This window comes from Gymnoscopelus braueri (genome assembly GCF_963280865.1).
Source record: "Gymnoscopelus braueri genome assembly, chromosome: 13".
Classification (NCBI taxonomy): Eukaryota; Metazoa; Chordata; class Actinopteri; order Myctophiformes; family Myctophidae; genus Gymnoscopelus; species Gymnoscopelus braueri.
The window spans coordinates 33,967,241-33,990,677 of record NC_137615.1 but is presented as its reverse complement, the minus strand read 5'-3'; the positions used below and the strand labels follow the sequence as shown (position 1 = coordinate 33,990,677).

Genomic DNA, 23,437 nt, shown 5'->3' with positions numbered 1-23,437 from the left:
AATGAGACTTCTTTAGACATACCCCTAATCACAGTATTCAATTTGTGTAATGCTTCTCTGTATTGAGGCCTGCAATTCTCAACAAAATCAATTAATCTATGCACCTTTGGTTTGGATGTGTAAATAAAAAAGTTCTTACTGAAATCATAAATTCATATTTCCATTAATTAATGACATGGCTTCATGTTGCCCCTGCCACACACAGCAATCATGTGTGAGTGTGATTGAATATGGTGCTGTACTTTGCTCACATACATAATTGCCTCAACATTGCCCCAAATTTTACTGGAACAAGGCTTCAAGATATTCTAAAAACACAACAAAACTAATAGTCACAAATTGCAATTTGCAGTAATTCAGAAGGTGGTGGCAGAGAATATTGTCAGTTGATAGATAGTATTGTTTTCAATATTGAAAGGTTTTGGATAGCTCTGTGGATCAAATTTAGCCCAAACTAAATTAATCTTTGACTATACACCCCACCCCCAAAAAAAATCTTGCATTATGAACCAATCTCTCTGCACCCCTCCCCTTACCCACCCAACTTCATAACTCCTCCCCTACATACACGAGAATATATATATATTTTAGCGCAGTGTCATCTTGTAGATACAAGATTTTGAAAAACATTAAATAGATGTTTTAACACATTAGGAAGGCAATCAGTGTGAGTGTGCAAAGAGGGGTGGGGGTGGTTATGGAGGTTAGTGTAGAGCTGTCAGAACCGAGTATCTACTGGGTGCCTAGACAGAGGGGAGTATGGGGGGTGGGTCTGGTCTAGAGTTTAGTGGGCCTAGGGTTCCCCTCAGGTGGGTAGAGGGGAGTATGGGGGTCACTGGATTGCTCCCTGGGCACTTGGAGCGCAGAAGAGCAAAGTTAGGAGCCAAGGAGACCCTGAGTTTCTCCTCTCCCCCATGTCCGATGTGCAAAATCTCCAATAGAAATTATACGCCATTTCAACGAAATTTTTGCAAACGATACATGAAAGATAAACTTGTATCTTTGCCAGATCTCACTCCAAGTGGCTTAGGGAGCCTGCGCTCTCTTCGTTCTCAGCTCCTCCAAAAGCAAATTAGCATTTGGGATGCAAACGATTTCTAAGTCACGGCACGCTGGAGGACGGAGGCAGTTGGCAGTTGCAAGGAGTTGCAACATGCAACTACTTGCAACTCCTTGCAACCATTAACCCCAATGGCAGTTGCAGGAGTTGCAACATGCCACTACTTGCAACCATTACCCCAATGGCAGTTGCAAGGAGTTGCATCGGTGTGGTTGACCTTAAAACAGTTTTGTTGCAAGGAGTTGCGACTAGTTGCATTGGTGCGGTTTGGCCTTTAGGTTGGCTGTTTTTTTTCTTCCCTAAAATGCAATTGGCCTAACTTCTGCTCTCACACTGGCCGTGTTTCTGGCTTCCCCCTCCGCTCGCCTCTTTGTTACATCTTGTATGGGTGTATAGGAGAAAAAAGTATTTAGTTCTGGTTCCTCAGTAATTTCTATGTTTTTATAGGTGTTTCTGAAGGCTTTGTATAACGTCCACAAGCAAGCACATCAGTGCATGCAGTGCAGGTGGTTTCAGAGAGTGACAAGGTCCTATAAATTCATTGTGAAAACATTACAGCAATTCATTGATATCAAAATTAAGAAATGTACTTCTACTTTTACTTGTACTTTAAGTATTTTTCAAAGCATGTACTTTGGAATACTTAAGTATATTTAAAAACAATTACTTTTTTTACTCTTACTTGAGTAACATTTTGACTGAGCTACTTTTACTTATAATGGAGTAAATTTGACCAAGGAGTATCTGTACTCTTACTCAAGTACTGGGGTCGAGTACTTCGTCCACCTCTGCTTATAACCAATTGCTTTAATATATAATTGTACTTATAATCACTTGACTATAATTTATATATGCTAATTGGATTCCTAGATCACCAAAACATGGGGTTAGGCACCAAAATTACTTGTGTAGGGCAAATAATGAAGGAGTAATGGTCTTTTAAGGAACTGGTGGCGGCCATCTTGGAAATTTGACATTTCTAATGATCAGATTTTGGTAAACTTTTGATATGTTATTAAGTACACCTGATACTACAATAAACCATTGAGAAACCTTTTGTTCTAATAATTTTTGGGTCAAACCATATTTGCACCCGCCTATAATGTTTTATTTCCAGAGAAGGGGTATGTCTAAAGAAGTCTAATTTGCAATAAAACTGTACTAGATCTCTCCACACAATCACTGGTTATTGTTTAATAGCATCTTAGGCTATGCAGTAACAGCTTATTTGACATAAATGTATGTTTTTTTCTAAATGAGGGAAAGTAGAGGAGTCCTCACTACAAAAGTACAATTTCCGCCTAAACTAAAGGTATGTTTAAAGGACTATATTTCAGTATTTCTTTATGTAAATTACATTCTGATGGTGATGTAGGGTAGACACCTGGTTCATACCTCAGCAAATTTGATGAAGATAAGAGTGAGCATTCTCAAGTTATAGCATATTTGGTCACCTTTGCCCTATTCGGATTTGCCTTTTTCAGAGTTTGGGGTAGTTCTAAAGAATAGCCCAAAAAAAACTAATTTTGCCCCAAAATAAAATTTCACAACAATCCATTTCATTAATGGGAGACCCTAAAGATAAGAAAAAACATGGTTGTGTTTTGTTCTAACTCGGGTGGGGGTATCTCAAAATCTGAGGGCCTCTGCTACAGGACTACTAGATGCTGATTTTGTGTTCTGTACCAAGTATTTTTTTTCTACTTCTAAATTATCATGATGAGAGACTATCAGCAAAAGTAACAGGTTACAATCACAGGTCTACTTCATGACATTAACATAATATGGGGAAAAGAGGACTTAAACATATTTGTGGATGAAGTGAGGACATGGTGCCATTCACATCCACCAGTTCTCTCTCTGCCCCCCAGATAAGACCCATTGATATTACCCATTGTAAAGATGCACTGCTAAAATCCAATGGCTTCAGTTTGCTCGAAAGGATATCATTTACGTGCAAAGTGCCTTTAGAATGATGATCCAGCATAACCAATGCCACAATACTTTCCCATATCTGCTTATTTCCTATAATGTGATCTAATACAGTAGATAGAGCAGACCGGTATCTGTAAATTATTTCTGAAACCAGATTGAAATTCAAACAGCAGATTGTGAGATGACAAATATTCTATTTATTCGTTGTTTGTTTCTATTACCTTTGATACTGAATAAAGAATGGAGACAGGACAGTAGTTACCGGGTTCTAATTTGCTTGTTTTTTATAGATATTTCAAATTTAGCTTTTTAGAGGGGTTAGTCTAGCCAATTTGAATTCATGAAGAAAATTACCTTGTTGTTTGTTATATAGGCTTTGCAGAGAGTGTTGACTTCTGTTCTCCTGGGCAGGCAGAACTACTCTGCCACACTTGCATACACGTGTGTGTGTGTGTGTGTGTGTGTGTGTGTGTGTGTGTGTGTGTGTGTGTGTGTGTGTGTGTGTGTGTGTGTGTCTGTGTGTGTCTGTGTGTGTGTGTCTGTGTGTGTCTGTGTGTGTCTGTGTGCCTGCGTGTCTGTCTGTCTTTTTTTTAAGCAGGCATAAGACAAAGGGGTTGTTGAGTTCTTGTTGTTAAGGAATTGACAAACAGACCATTGCTGTGATACAGGCTATCAATTGTCAATGTGTGTGATGTCCAATCCCACACATACTGTACACTTAATAAATTATAGTCCCTCCTCTCTCCCACACCCCTCTCACAGATGTGTCAACAAGCCTGCAACGACCAACAGCCATAAACAAACACTGCTGCCATCAAGAGATTTAGATAATAGGTGTCAAGTTAGTATTTGTGATATAAAATGTAATTTATGTTTGCACGTACGTATGTATGAGATTTATGCAAAGTAATCATGTTACGTGTGGTTTATGTAGTATTAATTGAATAATAAACGTTATTTGTACAGCACCTTTATTGTTTATGCATACTGTATCCAAGCCTACAGTAGAGGATCTTGGGCCCTAACCCAAGCTTTATAAACAAGTAGAAGGACACAGGGAGCCAGTGAAGTCTAGTTAAGACTGCAGGATGTGCTCTCTCTTTTGTTTGTTAGCAGTCTAGCAGCTCTGATTAAGCTATATCCTTTCAAATTACATTTTAGGAAGACCCGCAAAAATGGCATTACAGCATCTTTTTTTATTTAGGAAGGGTAATACTTTGGCAATATTTCTGAGTTGACAAAATGCTGTTTAGGTGAGGTCACTTTGTTTATATGTGACTTAACCACTAGAACATCGCAGACAACAACAGACAAGCGTTTTGGGAGCTTATGTAACAGTTGACCGATGGTCAAGGCTCCAAGCTGACAAAAATCCAGGAATGCAATTTTAATTATATTTTTTCTTCTCCAAAAAGAGCACTAACAGTCCGTGCACAAATATATACAGTGCTGGCCAATGCGAAAATGACTTAACAAAAATTAAGACTTGAGAAAAATGAGAGGCAAACACTAAGGAAACTAGAAAAAGTGCTCCTCGGAGCACAGGTCTCCGCCAGGTCAGGTAGGCTTTTGTGGCCTTCTGGTAGCGCTATAATAGGCCAACGTGAAAAGGGTGCCATTTCTTCTTAGGCCTTGCACGACAATCGGACACTGACTGCATTCATGATTTGAGGCGTTTGTTTCGCTAAATTAGACCTGTTGGTGGCGCTATAACAGGCCAATGTTAAAAGGGTGGCATTTGTTCCTCAACATAGTGTGAATGTGCGTGCAAAGTTTGAGCGCAATTGGACGCTGCGTTCATGATTTGCGGAATGTTGTTCAAAACAAGCCAATAATGCAAACTTTAGATGTCAATCTTAGCCAATCAGTATGGAATATGAAAAATCAAACACATCCGTCGTGATCACATGACTATAGAGATCATGTGTACCGATTTGCGTGAAATTTGGATAAAATTGGAAGGAGTAGTGTAAAATAATGTGTTTTACGTAAGTCGGCCTCCTGGTGGCGCTATAAAAGGCAGATGTGAAAAATGCAGGGCAAAGGTTTTTCCTTGACCTCTAGGGAGTGTGCATACAAAGTTTTACACAGATCGGTGCAGTTATAGGTAAAAACACAAATCGGCCTGTTATAGCGCCACCATGAGGCTGATTTGACTAAATTCAAATGGTAGTTCTTCCTCGGCCTAATGGGACTGTGCGTGCAAAATTTCACGGAAATTGCATGCTGTGTTCATGATTTGAGTCATTTTGTTCAAAACGGAGCACTCCTGCAAACTTTGGAAGACATTTTTAGCCAATCAGGATGGAATATGAGAAATCTGAAAGACACGTTTCGTTTAATGACTATAGAGATACTGTGTACCGATTTGCGTGACTTTTGGACAAAATCTGTAGGAGTGCTGTCAAAAAATGTGTTTTGCACAAATCGGCCTCCTGGTGGCGCTATAAAAGGCCCAAGAGAAGAATTTGGGGCAAAGGTTCTGAATTGGCATCCAGGGAGTGTGTGTGCACAGTTTCGCTGCACTCAAGACAACGGTGCCAGAGATTAGCTGGTCACAGACGGACGGACACACGGACACAAGGACGGACGGACGGACGGGGTGGAAAACATACTCTCTCGCCATGCCTTTCGGCCTGGCGGAGACAATAAAACAACCCAAACGGTTAAGAACTCTTGCAGGCTATACCCTTTCACAAGGGGCCCTGCTGCTCTCCCTCAGGGATGTTACCTGTGTTCCAGCCTAAGTCTATCTGACTGTCTGTCCCTGCAACCTCCCTTAAATAGGGAGCGGATCCTACCACAGGACACAGAACCAATTAGCAACAATTAGCTCTTTCATACATTCCCCATAGCATACGAGTCACCTAAACATTCCTAAAGATGCAGTCAATGTGTCAGTGTGTGTATAGGGCACGGGCTGCCCCGTGACAGCTCAGGGCATAATTACACAATGGTGTATTATCAGCATATGGTGTTAAGCATAACATGTTCTCAATGAAATCATAGTGGAAGCATGGTGAGAACATCAAAAGTTGTGACACATTTTCTCAGACTAATGAAAGTTGTGCTTCCTTGTGCCATTCTGTAAGCTATATTGTAATGTATGTTCAAGGCAATTTATGAGGATTTCATGGTTAATTTTACGGAGCTACACAGATGCGCAGTTAGTTTCTGTGATTAGCTCTGAAACCTCACTGAAATGTCTTTGAAAATAATGTAGTTTATTTGATTGAAACCTCCCGTTTCAAGTATCTTGCTCAGAAAGGGGGAAGTTTGGGTATGTAATTGATTGGAACTGCTCAATCAAATTTGGGCTTAGTAGTAGTAGGTTTCACAACTTCAGAGATCCCTGATCCCTGATTTGGCGTCTCAGGCCCAGGTCCAGGGGCCCAAAGGTCACTGCAACAGTGGCTTTCAGATGTGCTATTTTTTTGCCATTTGTCTTACTTGTGAAAATACATTAATTCATTAATTTTAACATTTTGTCCATAAAGACATAACCAAAATGGACACCAAGTTCAAAGTGGCTAAATATAAGTTATATATTTCTTTAGGATATAGAATTTGCCTCTGTATTGTGAAATGAGTGCGCACATAGTATAGTAAATAAAATCATAATTGTATAGTTGTATATTTTGCAATGATAATGTGTCACAAAATCCCAAGGCACACCTAGACTTATCTCCCACCACACCGTTTGAGAACTACTGCACTACAGGGCTAAGGCAGTGCCCAGGGGTCCATGGACTCAGGTTCTGGCCCTGAAAAAAATCCCATTTTAAGGGATGTATTAATAATATTTATGTTTGAATATTTTAAGTCCCTCTTAAAGCATATAGAAGGAACAGAGTCAAGACAGCAAGTGGAAGACTGAACACTTGTCAGCTGTTGAAAGGCTATGCATGTGTCAGTACTGAGTCACAGATATACTAAGTGAAACTTTTTTTCTTCTCTTTTCACTTTTTCCCCTTTCCTCATTCCCCCCTCAAGTTAGCTCACAGACTAAATACAAAGCTGCCATATGCTCTTACATTACCAGCTATACTGTCTTTGGGAGTTCCAAATATTTAGCTGTCTCCCGGGCAACATAGTGATGCCTATTTTTATCTGCCTGATGGCCCTCAGGCCTGTGGTCTTCTCTCCTTCCTTGATGTCTGACTAATTCAACTACAATGTCGTAGTATTGGCCTAAAGTAATAAATTATCTATAATTATTTTCATATTAATACAAGTCACAGTCTTCTCTCCTATGTGCTGCTGGATAGTGTATTTAGATCCACGACTAATTTCACATTGTCACCATGCAGTCTTCCCTAGTAGCAGGATTCCAGTAGTGTAAACTAAGTAACTAAGTACATTTACTCAAGTACCGTATACGTACAATTCTGAGGTATTTTTTACTTTACTTGAGTATTTCTAGTTTTCAGTATTTTTACTTCTACTCCACCACCACAGAGGCAAATATTGTACTTTTTACTCCACTACAAGTATTTGAAAACTTAAGTTACTAGTTACTTTGTAGATCTTGATTATTATTACAAAACATTAACTATTTCAACCCTATAGGCTACATTTCGGCCATTTGAAAATAGCTGATCTACAAGCTCACAATGTGTCGAGATGCGAAGCATTGTGAGCTTGTAGATCTGCTATTTTCAAAAGATTTATATACATTTTGAACTTGTGAAATGAGACATTCTGCATAATGAGTACTTTCTACTTTTGGTACTTTAAGTACATTTTGATGCCAATGCTTTTTTACTTTTACTCAAGTAGGCTACATTTTGAATACCAGACTTTCACTTGTAAGTTGTAACAGAGTATCTCTACATTGCGGTACTGATACTTTTACTCAAGTAAAAATATTGAGTACTTTTACTGCACGATTCTATTGGCTACTTCAAAACGTCAGTCAAGTAGGCCGGGCAGCGCTTGCTATAAATGAGACTGTGAGTGTGCAGTTTAGCCCCGACGCACCAGCACTCTCTCTCTCTCTCTCTCTATTTTGTACCAGACGGGATCTGCAGGCAAGATGAGTGTAAGTCTTATTATTCTCATACAATATTTTGCTCCTGTCTTACTTATTTGTCTTTATTTTATTCGTTCGGTTGGGCCAACTTGCATTAGCCTATGCTTTGGTTGAAGTTTGAACACTTATGACAGCTGCTTGCCTGTGTCTCAGTAGTCCTGGTCATAGCGTTAGTGAGTTTACTCTAACGCCCTGCCAGGCGCGCTGCTCTGCTCATACACCGAAAATTCCACTGCCGTGCAAGGTCTCCATCTCTAGTAAAAATAAACAAAACTACTTCGCTATTCACCGAAGCAAAGGCTGTTTTGGGTTGTTGAACGTCTATTCTCCAGGGTGGAAAGCCTATCAGGACCCCACCTTCTCTGTATAATATACGTTTTGGGCAGGAAAAAAAATATGTCCGCCAGATGGAAATTATTTTATTTACGCCACTGCGCCCTCTACAGATCTGGTGAATATAAATTACCATTGACCAGATCTGTAGAGGGCGCAGTGGAGTAAATACAATTTAATAGAAAATGTTCGTGTTCAGTCTATGAGCAGAGCAGCGCGCCTGGCAGGGCGTTAGAGAGAACTTAACTCACTAATGATCTGGACCAGGGTTATGCCAGGACCCCAGGAGCACTTTTGTCTATACTTGTGTAGTGTTCCCAACTTAAGTAGAGTTTTATTGCAGTTGCATCTATTACTAGCCTACTAACTACTATTTAGTAACTTTAAATATTCTGTCCAAGAGATCTTGCTCTTTCAATGACCATTTATGGTCAAAATATTTACTGCCAAACCGGGTCCATAAGTCTAAATTATCATCCACCTCATAGTAGACCTAGCCTTGGATCAATATTATCATAGATGTATTTTATTGATACTTTCGTATCTATGATATCATAGAAAATGTCAAAATCGATAAAAATCTATGATAGTCTTGATCCAAGGCTGTGTATGTGGAAGCTATTATTAATTTAATTGGCTACAATAAAACAAGTTAAATTTTAGTGCAAAAATATATAATACTGTATTGCACTTAATTTCTCAATAAATGTGTCCCACATTCACTCAAACATAAATAGCACTCAGCCATTCTATTGCTGATTTAAATTCTACGCACGTGGCCTTCTTTTCTCTCTAAAAGGCCTTTTCCCCCAGTAGTCATTGACACACATAGTTGTGTAATGACGCTTCCTTCACTGGTGTTACCAATAATGATACTAATTCAGGTTAATGTTCTTTCAAGTCAAACAAGGGTGCTGCTATTGTGCATGTTATTGTTAACCAATTGGTTTAACCAATTTCCAGTTAACCAATTAATTCACTGGGGCTGCTTACTGCTACACTAAATGAAACAGAGCCTTAATTAGTAGGCAACACCTGTGAATAAAGTAACATTACACAACTATTTATATAAATTTGGCTGAAAATGGTCATTTTCCATGGTGTAGAACAATGCAGGCACTGTATCACTTCAGCTATTTGTTGGTTACAGGGGTAAACATGTGTTGGAGAGATGCAGGCTCAAATTATATTAAGGGTTGTAATGAAATAGAGGTTGCAGTGCAAATTGCTATGTGAAGATTTGATGTGACCTCTTGGGGTAAAATAAAGCATTTTGGTATAGCATGTGATTTGACTTTGAGCTACTGTAAGGGAATCCTAGTTGCACTACAGAAGGCTTATTGTACATTTATAAGATACCAGAGGCCATCAGATGAGTCAATCTCACAGCAGCTGTAGTACAATTAGTGAATGTATTAACACTAAAGGGACACAAATTGAATCAATTGCCAATTGTCACATGGCCAATTCCATTTGGTAATACAGTACTGGTCTGGTTCTCAATGTGGGGTCCGGGGGAACCGAATGGACTCTTAACCCATGTAGACCTGAGGCAGATTCTAAAAACACCTTCTAATTCCTGACCTTTTCTGAAAAAGATCTGTAACTCTGGGAGATAAATACACTTACAATAAGTTAATGAGGATTTCACAGTGTAGATTGGGGTCCCAGAGATACAAATGGTGTTAAATGGCCGCGCTGTGGCCTAATGCATATCAAACTGGCGGTCCTTGGAATTTAACTCATCACTACATTACTGTATATACTATTGTGTATCTAATGGGTGTGTTTGTGAACAGTGGAGAGCCCCAGCTGTCTCTTGTCTCTGACAGCAGAGAGGCAGGGAGGTGGGTCGGCATGTCACACACACATAGGGATTCCGTCTCATTGCAGTGTCTGTTTATGATGTTGAGTCGTTGCCAAGTCCAGCCCCATGAAAGCCCCAGCCCCATACGGCCCCAGCCCCAGCCCTGATGAAGTTTACAGTTACACTGTTAGGACTAGCATGGAAAGAATTTGGTCTCACTCTTATGTTCATCCATCCCCTTCATTCATGCTTTCGTTGTGCAGTTCGTTCCTCTTTCTGATCTGTGCCTTATTTTATGTGCTATGATTTCTGGATTTGTAGAACCCACATTTATGGGAGTCTTAACCCAAAACTAAAACTCTATTTGATAGGATCTATTGAAATTTGGAATCCAATCAAATTAGCAGTAGGCCTACTCTTTTTTTTTCTTCTTTTTTTTCCTTCTTTTTTTAGCCAAGTTGGTGTCAGTCACAAAAAAAAACCAAGCCATTTTGGTGAAAAACTAAGTGGAAGTAGGCTACTGTCACCTAGTGTTACTCTCACAACCGTGAGAAATGTGACTAACGTTCTCATACACAGTTTCACAACATCTTCTTGCAACATACTTTAGCTTTTAGTCTTTGCTTTATTTAGATAGGACAGTATCTGAGATAATATAGGAAACGGGACAGAGAGAGGGGAAAACATATCACTCCAGCTGGAATCGAACCCTGGGACGTGGCAATCACATGCTCAAAGAACTATCCGGTCATGCACAGCACCTTGCAGCTTATTAAAATACTAAAACTCTGTCTGGATGTCCCAAATACTGTTGAGATCAATAGGATAGATTTTCTTTTGGGATAGGGAGTGAATAAATCAAAAATGGCTCCTGCTCTTTCAAAAGCTACTGCTCTTTCAAAACCACACACAGAAAAAGTGCTTATAGGAACTGAAAGTGCTGACATTTTATTTTATGTTTAACTTTTGCCAGTGCCTTTTTTTTAAAGCTTCCTTTCATGAGGTTTCATGACGTTCAGTTTTACCACACAGTCTTTGTCATGGTCCTTCAAACGTGTATAGAAAGTTTTAACAAAAAATTCCACTCCATTGATCCATGGCAGGTGTTTTTCTCTCACATTTCTAAAGCCTTTTCAACTGCAATGAAAAAAGAAATCTTTGCCTGCGGGTGTCGCTAGTGAGGGATTTTGCCTGTCAATCATCGCCTCTGCTCCGCCCCCCCCCCCCAAAGGAAAGGATAGGGGAGGGGAGCGGAGGGGAGGGGCGAGGAGGAGAGTGGGCGGGATTAATCGGCTGTGACCTCACTGCCGAAGGGCCAAGCTCAGATTACTTTTCAGCCTAATTATTCAGAAAACCCCAGACCACAGAAAATCCACTGAATGTTCAAAGTTCAGATTCTGTGGGTGTAATTGAGGTCATAAAACCCCCCCAAAAAAAAAAAAAAAAAAAAAGTGAAAATGAATGTCATAGAACCTTTAAACCTTCAATTCAAAAAACATGCAAACTTAAGAAAAAGCAAACAAACACACTGCAGTCATGTAATTATTACCTGACAGTAGCTAAATGTAAATGATTCCACTGTAGACTGAAATGATAGTGAGTCACAAATGCAACAACATAATGACTGCCTCACTGGCTGCTGTGCTTATACAGTAATCAGACATGTCTTTGGCACACATGTTCAACCATCTGTTGGAAGAGATGTCAGTTGTCAAAGGGCTGCTAAGGCTGTAATTGGACTTGGGAAAAATGGTGAGCCGTGGTGGTCTGTGACAACCAGATAATACAGTGTTCAACTACATCTCCCTAATCACTGTATAACTCGCATATCCCCATCATGCCTAATGTACAGTCCTGTATTGGAAGAGTGGGTTCTGCTGTGCTCAGCCTTTTTTCTTCTGTGCACTAGCCATCCACTTTGGGGCCATAGAGGAAAATGTGACTCATTTAAACAACAGCCTCCCCCCATCATTTTTCAAACAGTTTTAGCGTCTCCTACGCCAAAAAAAAGTCAGTGCAGGGAAATCTGGGAAGGGCATCCAACACTGGGATAAGAACCGGTAGGAATCTGTGAGCAGTCCTACGATGGGAGAGAGTAATTGGAAACACATGTTGTATTATTTGAATGTATATATGTGCCCAGGGTTAAGTAAATGAGATGGTTTAGCACATGAAGGCTTGAAGCTACCTCTGGTTCCAAAGCTTCCATTATAGAATTTAAATCACACTTTTCAGTGCTCAGAGTTATATCATCATCATCTAGTTTTATTACTAATGAATGTAAAATGCAACTGTTGAAACCACAGCACAGATTGTAATGGAAGCGAGGTTATGGTTTTAACAAGATGCAAGATGTACTGAACACGGAGGCTACCATATATCATTACATCAGAGTATTTTATGACAATACTCTCTCTCTCTCTCTCTCTCTCTCTCTCTCTCTCTCTCTCTCTCTCTCTCTCTCTCTCTCTCTCTCTCTCTCTCTCTCTCTCTCTCTCTCTCTCTCTCTCTGCATACAGGGAATGACTATTAAGAACATGTCCTTCAAGGTCGGACAGACCTTGACTCTCACTGGTGTCCCTAAACCTGATGCCACCAAGTAAGTGCCCCTGAATCATACAGACCTCCTATGACATCTCTTAACTTACTCTACAGTCCTTCTATAACTGCTCTTAATATACTATACGGTACATTCCTTCTATACAGCAAGTTCTCTTGTGCAATCATAAGATATTATGAAGTGTATATTTAAGGGTATTTTCTTCTTGGTATAAATGATCTGCATCTTTCCTAATCTATCTCCCTTATTGTGGATAATAACCACTCAAATTTGAAGTGCGTTACTTGGAAGTTTTTTATAGTATTAAATATATATTTATTTTATATACATTTGATATTATTTTTCACATAATATTGCATCCATCTCATTCATGAAGTGGATTTACTGTAGACATGAAGGATAAGAGAAAGGTTTGTACGTTACGAACCTGCCTAATGTACCTGTTTGTGTCTATGCCATAGTTTTGCATTGAACCTCGGCCCCAATGACAAGGACATCGTGCTGCACATTAATCCTCGATTCAGCGCCCACGGAGACGAGAACGCTGTGGTGTGCAACTCCTACCAGGAGGGCAACTGGTGTGAGGAGCAGCGTGAGGGAGGCTTTCCCTTCAAGCAGGGAGAGGAGTTTACGGTGGGTGTGTGTGTGTCAGCCTCAGTGCTTCCATGCATGGTGGTGTGAAATCTTCACCCATTACCAGCAGCGGGTCAGGAGCGAGAGGGGCTGTCTAGGAACCGCATGGTTCCGAGTTCGATCCCCAGCTCCTCCTGGCTTTGAGTCAATATGTGCTTGAGCAAGACACTGAACCACAACCTGCTCCTGAGGAGGTTGGTGCCTTGCATGGTTTCCTCTGCTGGTGTGTAAATGGGAGAATGTAGAAATGCAGACCATTTACAATTGCTGCTCTCTCTATGAGTGACCTCTGATGGAATCTTTCTGTCATTACACTTCAACATATTCAACTCATGGGCCATGGGTTGACATTTTGTCAGAACGGTACATAATGATTAAAGATTCCAAAAACATTATTGCTCATCAAATGGTGATAGAAAATGTTCTTGGGTGAGGGGCTTCCAAAGCAACAAATTAGAACTTCATAAAACATAAATACAACAAGTGTGTAGTTACTTTATATATACCTAAATATTCATGATAGTCAAGTAGTCTATCATGAATGCACGCACGCACGCACGCACGCACGCACGCACGCACGCACGCACGCACGCACGCACGCACGCACGCACGCACGCACGCACGCACGCACGCACGCACGCACGCACGCACACACACACACACACACACACACACACACACACACACACACACACACACACACACACACACACACACACACACACACACACACACACAGAGAGATCAAATAGAACACAGAGAATGTGTATTCTATTTGATCTTGTTTAAAATGGATATAGCTGTGGGAATGAAAGAGTCTTTGTGCATTTTGTTTTGGCCAGAGGAACCTTGAAATGGCAGCCAAATGGGAGTAGCTAAAAGGAGTGGTGAAGGGGGTGTGAAGGGTCCTTGATAATGGAATCTGCCTTTCTTTTTACTGCATGGTTGTAGAGCTCTCTGATGATCTCTCTCTCTCTCTTTCCTTCCTATTAGATGACTATTACGTTCACTCCAGAGCAGTTCCTGGTGGCTTTGAGCGACGGTTCTGAGATCCACTTCCCCAACCGCATTGGCGCTGACAAGTACCAGTATATCTTCTTTGAAGGGGACGTCCGTATCACAAGCATTTCAATAAAGTAGAATGTATCTTAATGCTCCTGATGCAGCCAGTCCAAAGGACATACCACCCCGCCACCACCACCACCCAAACTCCACAAATGCATTTATTAGGCTAAATTGTTTTTGTTTTCTTGTTTCTCGTGGACTTGCATCGAACTGCAGTGCCTTACATGCATGTTGCATAAGAAATACACGTTAATATATTACACTCAGACAGAGACAAAAGGCTCATTTATACTTTCACACTTTCTTCAGCTGAAAATAGGATTTTTTTTGGCATACAACAAAGTATAAATTAGCCTTCAAAGTGGCGGCGTCAACGAGTTGCAGATGCAGCAGAGCCATGGATAGAAAAAACTGACGCGCACATGCAAACACCACACACAGTGTTATTTCATTGCATGCCTGTCACACAACTCGTTGAGAGAGCTATATACTAACAAAAGTGTGTTAACCCACAAAAGCTTGCACTAGCAAGAGTTTTATTTGACAGTATTATTTGCTTTATAGTTGGGTTAAGATTTAAGTTGATAACCACTGCTTAACATGTACTCATGTGTTCTGTACGGTGCCTTGACGTTCTGTGTCAATTCTACTTTTCACTCCCTCCTATACGACAGACATTCCAGAATTGTAATGCCTTTAACCTATGGTCAAAACCACATGCATTAAAACATGTTTTATGATCAAATACCGCCTTTGGTGAATCACTTTGGTTAAGTTTGATTTCCATTTTCCTTGATTTAAGTATTGTGTTATAAGCTGTTACAGCGCTGACACCTGCATCACTAACAACACTCAGTCTGTAGTGCAAGAGCTAATTATTGAAATTATCATGACAATCATTGCCTTTGTTTGACACTGATTTTATTTCTTCATTTGGGCCTAATAGAATGTTCCCATTGCTTTGACGTGATGTCGTGAAGCATTTTCTGCACATAGCACCTAATCTATTCCCCTCTTCGCGCTCAATCAGCGAACTATCATTATGATCATTATGTTAATTACAGGATAATCTGAGTAATAGTTTAATCAGTGCTGCATTTCTTCTCATTTTACGCTTGTTAGGTCGCACGATAGATGGAATAGCCTCCTCTCACAATTAGCAATGAACTTGGTGAGACAGGGGATTTCATCAATAGATTTGACTGGACATGTGCAGAGGATTTCCTTAAACAGCATTTCATGCTTAATTTCCCTTTCTGTTTTTATTTTAGGCATTGTGGTCATTGATAGGAGTGATAGTAGGATTTCATCTACTCACCATTTTACATATTTACAAATTAGGTAAAACTAAGACATTTTTGGAAATTATGTTAATGTTTTTATACTTTTTTTGTAAATTGTTTTATTAAGTAACAATTAACATGTCATTGAAATAACAGAAAATATACCAGTAAATACAAAAATGTCCAATGACAAGCCTAATAATAATAATAAACAAACTAATTAATTATTATGGAGAAGGCTATCTAAAATGACCTCATAGCTTTTCAAAAGCTCGTTCCTTGTGTTGTTAATTAATTAAAGAGATTTCACAATAATTCTCTACTAGCAAAACTTAAAATGTAGGTCCAGATTTAAGGAAATTGTGCTTCTATATGAAGCATTTTCCTTTTGTTATCAGAATGAATACCTTATTTGAATTGATAAATTAACAAAATACATCTTTCATAGAAAATGTAACATTACACAGTTACATCAGCAAAGGTAGACACCAATGAATTGCATAGTCTACTACACACCTTATTTTCTATATTAAAATGAAACTCTTCTTGGGAATACAATATTTGGAAGTAAAAAGGCTCTTTTCCAATAGGCTAAATAAGAGAGTGGAAAAGAGTTCCAATTAAATGTCTTCCAAAAAAAAAAAAGTCTTGCATTTTTTGGTCCAACAAACTTTCAAGTTACCTTCCAGCAGCAGCTCGGGCAATAACATGTAGGCTACATGCTCTCATCAAAGCACACTTGTTTTTATTCATTGCATCATCCCGACAGTTACATTCTTGCATGCATACAGTAAAACTATAAGAAGACATTGATTGTTCATACAGCCTATGTGAGATCAGGAATAAAGATAATAATCTCTAAACCATTTTAGCATGAAAATAAAAATAAAAACTTTCATTATTCCATAAAATTGCATTGTGAGGAGAAATCTTATCCCTAAGCTGCTTTTATTTTTGCAGCCAGGTTGGTCGGATTCACAACAAAACGAAAACATTATATATATATAGCGGTGGACAGTAACAGAGTAAATTTACTTGAGTACTGTACTTAAGTACAGATTTTGAGTATTTGTACTTTACTTGAGTATTAGATTTTTTTGATACTCAAGTACATTTCTAGGAAGGCTGTGAAGTACTAGTTACTTTTAGGTTGGCTATTCTTGTTTTTAGTCTTTTCCCTTCTAAAATGCAATTGGCCACACGATGTGTTCTTCAAAGAAGGAAACCTAGCACAGTTCACACTCTCCACTGGGATCTACATCATGGGTATTCAACAGGGGGTCCGTGACCCCTAGGCGGTCCTCGGAGTCACTGCATTTTGTTTTTCTGACACTTTTTGTTTCGTTTTAATGTCTGAAAATATGTATGAATCCAACATAGGCCTACCATTAGCAAATATAAATTGTAAGTAAGACTACCCAACTATACCCCCAACCCAATGAGACCGTGTTGGTGTGAAGGACAAACAATTTAGGCAACAGATAAGTTAAACAACATAGACCCAGTCTAGTAAAAGTGTACATACTTCATATAATTACAAATGTGAATGATAATTATTCATACATAAGCCCTAATAAAAAGCCTGTCAACAGAACCTACTGTAGCAAGTTCACACTTTTGAGTGTTACTATGTAAACCACACTTAACACCAACATATGTCTGAGAAACGTTTACATTTCCTTCTTCTGCTGCGTGTTTTTAAAAGTGTTGCATAGCGAGTGCTGACAACTTAATTTGCTATTTTCGTGCCTTTTATACTCTGGTTTTAACAAGAAACATGGAGACTGCCATGCTCAACTAAAACATTTTCAGCGTTTTCAAACAAAGCGACCTAACCTACATCGTATTGAATGAGAGCAGGGTGGAGAGCAACTGTGGTTCAGCAAGACCGATATTTAAACTAGAAAAAGTGCTCCTCGGAGCACAGGTCTCCGCCAGGTCAGGTAGGCTATTGTGGCCTCCTGGTGGCGCTATAATAAGCCAATGTGAAAAGGGTGCCATTTCTTCTTAGGCCTTGCACGGCAATCGGACACTGCATTCATGATTTGAGGCATTTTGTTAAAGAAATGTGGTTTGCTAAATTAGACCTGCTGGTGGCGCTATAACAGGCCAATGTGAAAAGGGTGGCATTTGTTCCTCAACATAGTGTGAATGTGCGTGCAAAGTTTGACCGCAATTGGATGTTGCATTCATGATTTGTGGCATTTTGTTCAAAACAAGCCACTACTGCAAACTTTGGATGTGGCATTTCTTCCATTAGAGATAAAAAATTGACTTGGGTAAAAATACAAAAGTATTGGCATCAAAATATACTTAAAGTACCAAAAGTAAAAGTACTTATTATGCCGAATGTCCCATTTCCCAAGTTTTCAAATCTTTTGAAAATAGCAGATCTACAAGCTCACAATGTGTCGGATTGTGAGCTTGTAGATCTGCTATTTTCAAATGGCCAAAATGTATATAGGGCTGAAGTGGTTAATCTATGTTTTGTAATAATAATCTAAATCTATGAAGTAACTAGTAACTAAAGTTTTCAAATAAATGTAGTGGAGTAAAAGTATAATATATGCCTCTGAGATGTAGTGGAGTAGAAGTAAAAGTACTGAAAATTGGAAATACTCCAGTAAAGTGAAACTACCTCACAATTGTACTTAAGTACTGTACTTGAGTAAATGTACTTTGTTACTTTACACCACTGGTTTGCATGCAACACAACATCCACACACAGAGCAGTGATCTGATTGGCTGCAGGACATTTGGTTGGTGATTGTTTTCTTAGAAGTGTTGAAGAGCTGTGGTTACACTAAGTTAACACTATGTTGTTCTCACACGCACATGAGGGGGAGAAACTAGATGCACTAGATGCGTGTGTGTGTGTGTGTGTGTGTGTGTGTGTGTGTGTGTGTGTGTGTGTGTGTGTGTGTGTGTGTGTGTGTGTGTGTGCGTGTGCGTGTGCGTGCGTGTTGTCTGCATGTCTCAAGGCCACACAGTCATGCACTGTTACACCAACAACTATTATTAATATCTGCTTGATAAATAAAAATAAAGTCTCAGATATATCCTTGTACATATTATACCAGATGGATATATATATATATATATATATATATATATGAGAGATGGTCCCCCCCCCCCGTGATGCCGGGCCTGACACACACACACACACACACACACACACACACATGGTGAGTTCTGCAGCAGAGAAAAGAAACAGTGTGTTTTAACACATTAAACCACATCATCTTTGCAAAAAGCAACACCTACGTAGAGATCAGACAACTTACTGGCAGCGAGACCTTGTTCTCACGAAACACATGAACATCTGTGTCTGTGGTCAATGTTAGTTTCCTTACATAGAAAAATAGCCGTTGCATGTTACACCTTTATGTGAAAAAAAAACAACTCACACTTTCTGGGTGAGGTAGGTGGTGGTGGTGGTGGTGGTGGTGGGGGGGGGGGGGGTGTTGAGGGTACATGTCCTGATCTAAAGCTGAGCATATGAAGGGACAGTTCAGTTTACTCTGATGACAGAGGAACCAGTGTTAGGGTTAGAGTGTGTTTCAGAAACACAGACTCTTTATTTAGTTTATTTTGATATTAATTGTTGGCCTAAAATCATATTAGTATTTGAACTTAAAGTAATGTGGTGTAGAGCCCTGACCAGGGCCCAGCCCGGCCCACTAATACGGGCCAGGCTGGGCCGTTTCTGTATTTGAGCATCAGGCCCAGGGCCGGGCTCACAGACCCCATTATATTAATAATAATACAATTATATTAATAATAATAACATTATATTCATAATAATAACATTATATTAAGGTAAACATTTTGCTCAGTGAATTTGACCCTAATGTCTCAGCGTGTGCTAGCCTCCTAACCTCCTAGCCTCCTAGCCTCCTAACCTCCTAGCCTCCTAGCCTGCAGCTGCTGCCTAGTAGTATTCACGTGACAACAACACCACACACACACACACACACACACACACAGACACACACACACACACACACACACACACACACACACACACACACACACACACACACACACACACACACACACACACACACACACACACACACACACACACACACACACACACACACACACACACGTTAAAAGATCCATCGTGATCACATGACTATAGAGATCAAGTGTACCGATGTGCATGAAATTTGGATAAATTCTGAAGGCTTAATATCAATTTTTTTTTTTTACATAAGTCGGCCTCCTGGTGGCGCTATGAAAGGCAAATGTGAAAAATGCTGGTCAGTTGTTTTTCCTTGGCCTCTAGGGAGTGTGCGTGCAAAGTTTCATGCAGATCGGTGCAGTTATAGTTAAAAACACAAATCGTCCATTTATAGCGCCACCATGAGGTTGATTTGAACATTTTCAAGTGGCATTTCTTCCTTGGCCTAGTGGGAATGTGCGTGTGAAATCTCACGGAAATCGCAAGCTGCGTTCATGATTTGAGGCATTTTGTTGAAAACGGAGCAATCCTGCAAACTTTGGAAGCCAACCTTAGCCAATCAGGATGAAATATGGAAAATTGGACAGATCCGTGTTGATCACATGACTATAGAGATACTGTGTACTGATTTGCGTGATGTTTGGATAAAATCTGTAGGAGTACTGTCAAGAAATGTGTTTTGCAAAAAGCGGCCTCCTGGTGGCGCTATAAAAGGCTAATTTGAAAGATTTGGGGCAGAGGTTCTGCTCTGGCATCCAGGGAGTGTGTGTGCACAGTTTCACTGCGATCAAGCCAACGGTGCCGGAGATTAGCTGTACACAAAATGACAGAATGACGGACACACGGACACACGGACACACGGACGGACACACACACGGACGGACGGACGGACAGGGGGCAAAACATACTCTCTCGCCATGCCTTTCGGCCTGGCGGAGACAATAAGAAAAGGGCAATTTCTCCTGTGAAAGCAAAGAGGCAGGTGCTCAAGCACTGGTTGGCTCCTATGTGTGCACAGGTCACAGGTTAAACTGCATGCTACACAGGGACTAGGGAGTCACTAACGTTGCCAAAGACATTAGTGCTGAATCGTCAGATGTCATGAAAGCTGTGAAGAAGCTGTGAAGAACACCCTGCTCTACTTCACCATTCTGAGGTTCACACGGAACAGTGTTCTCATGCAGGTTGAAGTTATGTGTCTAGTCAGGAGTTTACTGCACAGAGCTGGCTGACAATTTCAATGACGATGTCTGGGTTGTGAGCTGAACAGAATTCTAAAGTTCTATGCAAGGCAAGGCCACAATACCGCCATTCACGTTTCTGAATGACAGAATGCAAAGCATAAAAAATAAGAATATACAGTATGGGGTAAGATAAATGTACTCTTACTTTTACTTGTAAGGGGCGGCAGTAGCTCAGTGGTAGAGTGGCCGGATGGCAACCGCAGGGTTCGATCCCGGGCTCCCCCAGAGTTAGTGTCGAAGTGTCCTTGAGCAAGACGCTGAACCCCTAATTGCTCCCGATGAGCAGGTTGGTGCCTTGCATGGTTTCCTCCGCCATCGGTGTATGAATGTGTGAGTGAATCTAATGCACAATCTTTGTAAATCGCTTTGGATAAAAGCGCTATATAAATGCACCATTTACCATTTTACTTAAGTATTTTTAAAAGCATGTACTTTCATGTACTTTTACTCAAGTAACATTTTGACTGAGCTACTTTTACTTGTAGTGGAGTAAATTTGACAATTAGTATTTGTACTTTTACTCAAGTACTGGGGTTGAGTACTTCGTCCACCACTGGATATATGAGATCCCAAGACTAACCGCTAGATGTCACCCCTGCCTTTGTAATGCCACTCTAGCTTTCTTTCCAGAGAGAGGGAAACAAGAATGTAAAACCCACACTGCCTGCACGGTTTGGGCTACAGTTTATTCTACAGTGGTGGAAAAAGTACTCAAATGTTTTACTTAAAACAAAAGTGTGGTGTGACCATATTGTAACTCTATGGGTGTGACCGTGCCCTTACAAGTAAAAGTCCGGAATTCAAAATGTACTTGAGTAAAAGTACAAAAGTAATGGTCTCAAAATGTAGGCTACTTAAAGTACCAAAAGTAGAAGTTTTCAAATGTATATGTCACAGGGAAATTGGAGAACCAGGGAAATTACACATCTTTTGAATATAGCAAGCTCACAATGTGTCGCATGGTGACGCATTATGAGCTTGTAGATCAGCTACAATATTTGACTCTGAAATGTAGTGGAGTAGAAGCAAAAGTACAGAACATTGGAAATACTCCACTAAAGTAAAACATACCTAAAAATTGTACTTGTACAGTAGGCTACTTGAGTAAATGTACTTAATCACTTTCCACCACCGGTCGTGCAGTTTACACGCTACCTAGTGGCCAAAAGAGCCATTGTTCAGGAAACTAGCACCCTGGGGTTCAGTAGCTGACAGCCAATGCCATTACAATCAGCAAGGCCCCGTGGACTCATAAGGTAGAAACCCAGTATTGATTTTACTAACTTCAGTCCATTTAAGTGATGAAGGGGAGGAGGCAGCTTAAAGCAGGCATTAAGCCATGAGAGAGTTCAGCGGTGTTGGGTGCAAATAATTGGGAAGGCAAGACTATAACATTTTGTACACAAAGCATGCTCTGGGAACTCTCTCTAATCTAGCAACACACACGCGTTTTTGCCCATGCCCCATGCATAGGGACACATTTTGGAAACCAGCTGATTGAGGTCGGCATGACAAATTGGTTACAAAATTGGTATCCCCAATAGTATCATGACGTTAGGTTGGGGGTTGGGTTAGGGAACAGGGACACGGTCTCGTCTGTTTTCTCCAAGGGGGAAACACACCTATGTTTACTGATTTAAAATGACTTTAAAGGCCTTTCTATTTCTAGAGATGCACCCTCAAGCTGGAAAAAAAGGGTAGCCTAAAGGAAAGAGATGACATGTTTGCATTTACTGTACTGTAAGTGCCTGGCTCTGTGTGTGTGTGTGTGTGTGTGTGTGTGTGTGTGTGTGTGTGTGTGTGTGTGTTTGCTTTGACCTTTTTTAAGTCGGTTCATGTCACAGACAGTACTGCATTTTGATGGATGACTTCGCCTGGGTCCTGTTTTTGAAAACATGTGGTCCCTCATAATGACCAGGACAAAGCATTTTGTAATGAGAGCAGTGATCACCTGACCTCGGCACTAATGTCCCTTGTTCTAACTTAAACCCTGCCCATATATGTTTATACTTCAGTGCACAGACACTGCTACTGTCTACAGTCATAAATTATTTATGTGGAATTACTTTTATGTTCCTGTATGTATGTGTGTATGTATGTAGTATGTGTTTAGCTCCAAGGGGCATTGGATGCACATCAACTTAATGTGTGCCTCCTCTGCCTCCATGCTATGCATGGCAGGTGTGTCCTCCCTGAGCCAAGCCTATATCTGACCGCATGCCTCTCTGACTCTCTGGGGAAAAGAACCCTTAGGAAAAGTACCGTAGAGCCCGCTGGTGGAGCTGAGGTTAATGTGGTTACCATTAAATTGATATTTATATTATCAAACATAAATATCAACTGCCTGTATTTTAAGTCTGACCAGAACCAGGGATATAAGTATAACATATCCCCACTGGTGATTACATTTAATGAGGGGGGATATCAAAAGCAAATGCATGGATTTCCCCCCCACCCCTCCAGAGCAAATTGAACCTTGGCCCACATGGACATGAGAGAAGGAATGACTCCAGCAGAT

General features: G+C 40.2%; 1 protein-coding gene across 1 annotated transcript; it reads left to right on the top strand.

Annotated features, from left to right (window-relative positions):
• The first annotated feature begins 7,964 nt into the window (after nucleotides 1-7,964).
• lgals2a (lectin, galactoside-binding, soluble, 2a) lies at nucleotides 7,965-15,173 on the top strand. The gene is made up of 4 exons (XM_080447406.1): nucleotides 7,965-8,036; nucleotides 12,687-12,766; nucleotides 13,189-13,360; nucleotides 14,354-15,173. The coding sequence occupies exons 1-4, from the start codon at nucleotides 8,031-8,033 to the stop codon at nucleotides 14,498-14,500; spliced, it is 405 nt and encodes a 134-aa protein (XP_080303532.1). The 5' UTR covers nucleotides 7,965-8,030; the 3' UTR covers nucleotides 14,501-15,173.
• Nucleotides 15,174-23,437: the final 8,264 nt, after the last annotated feature.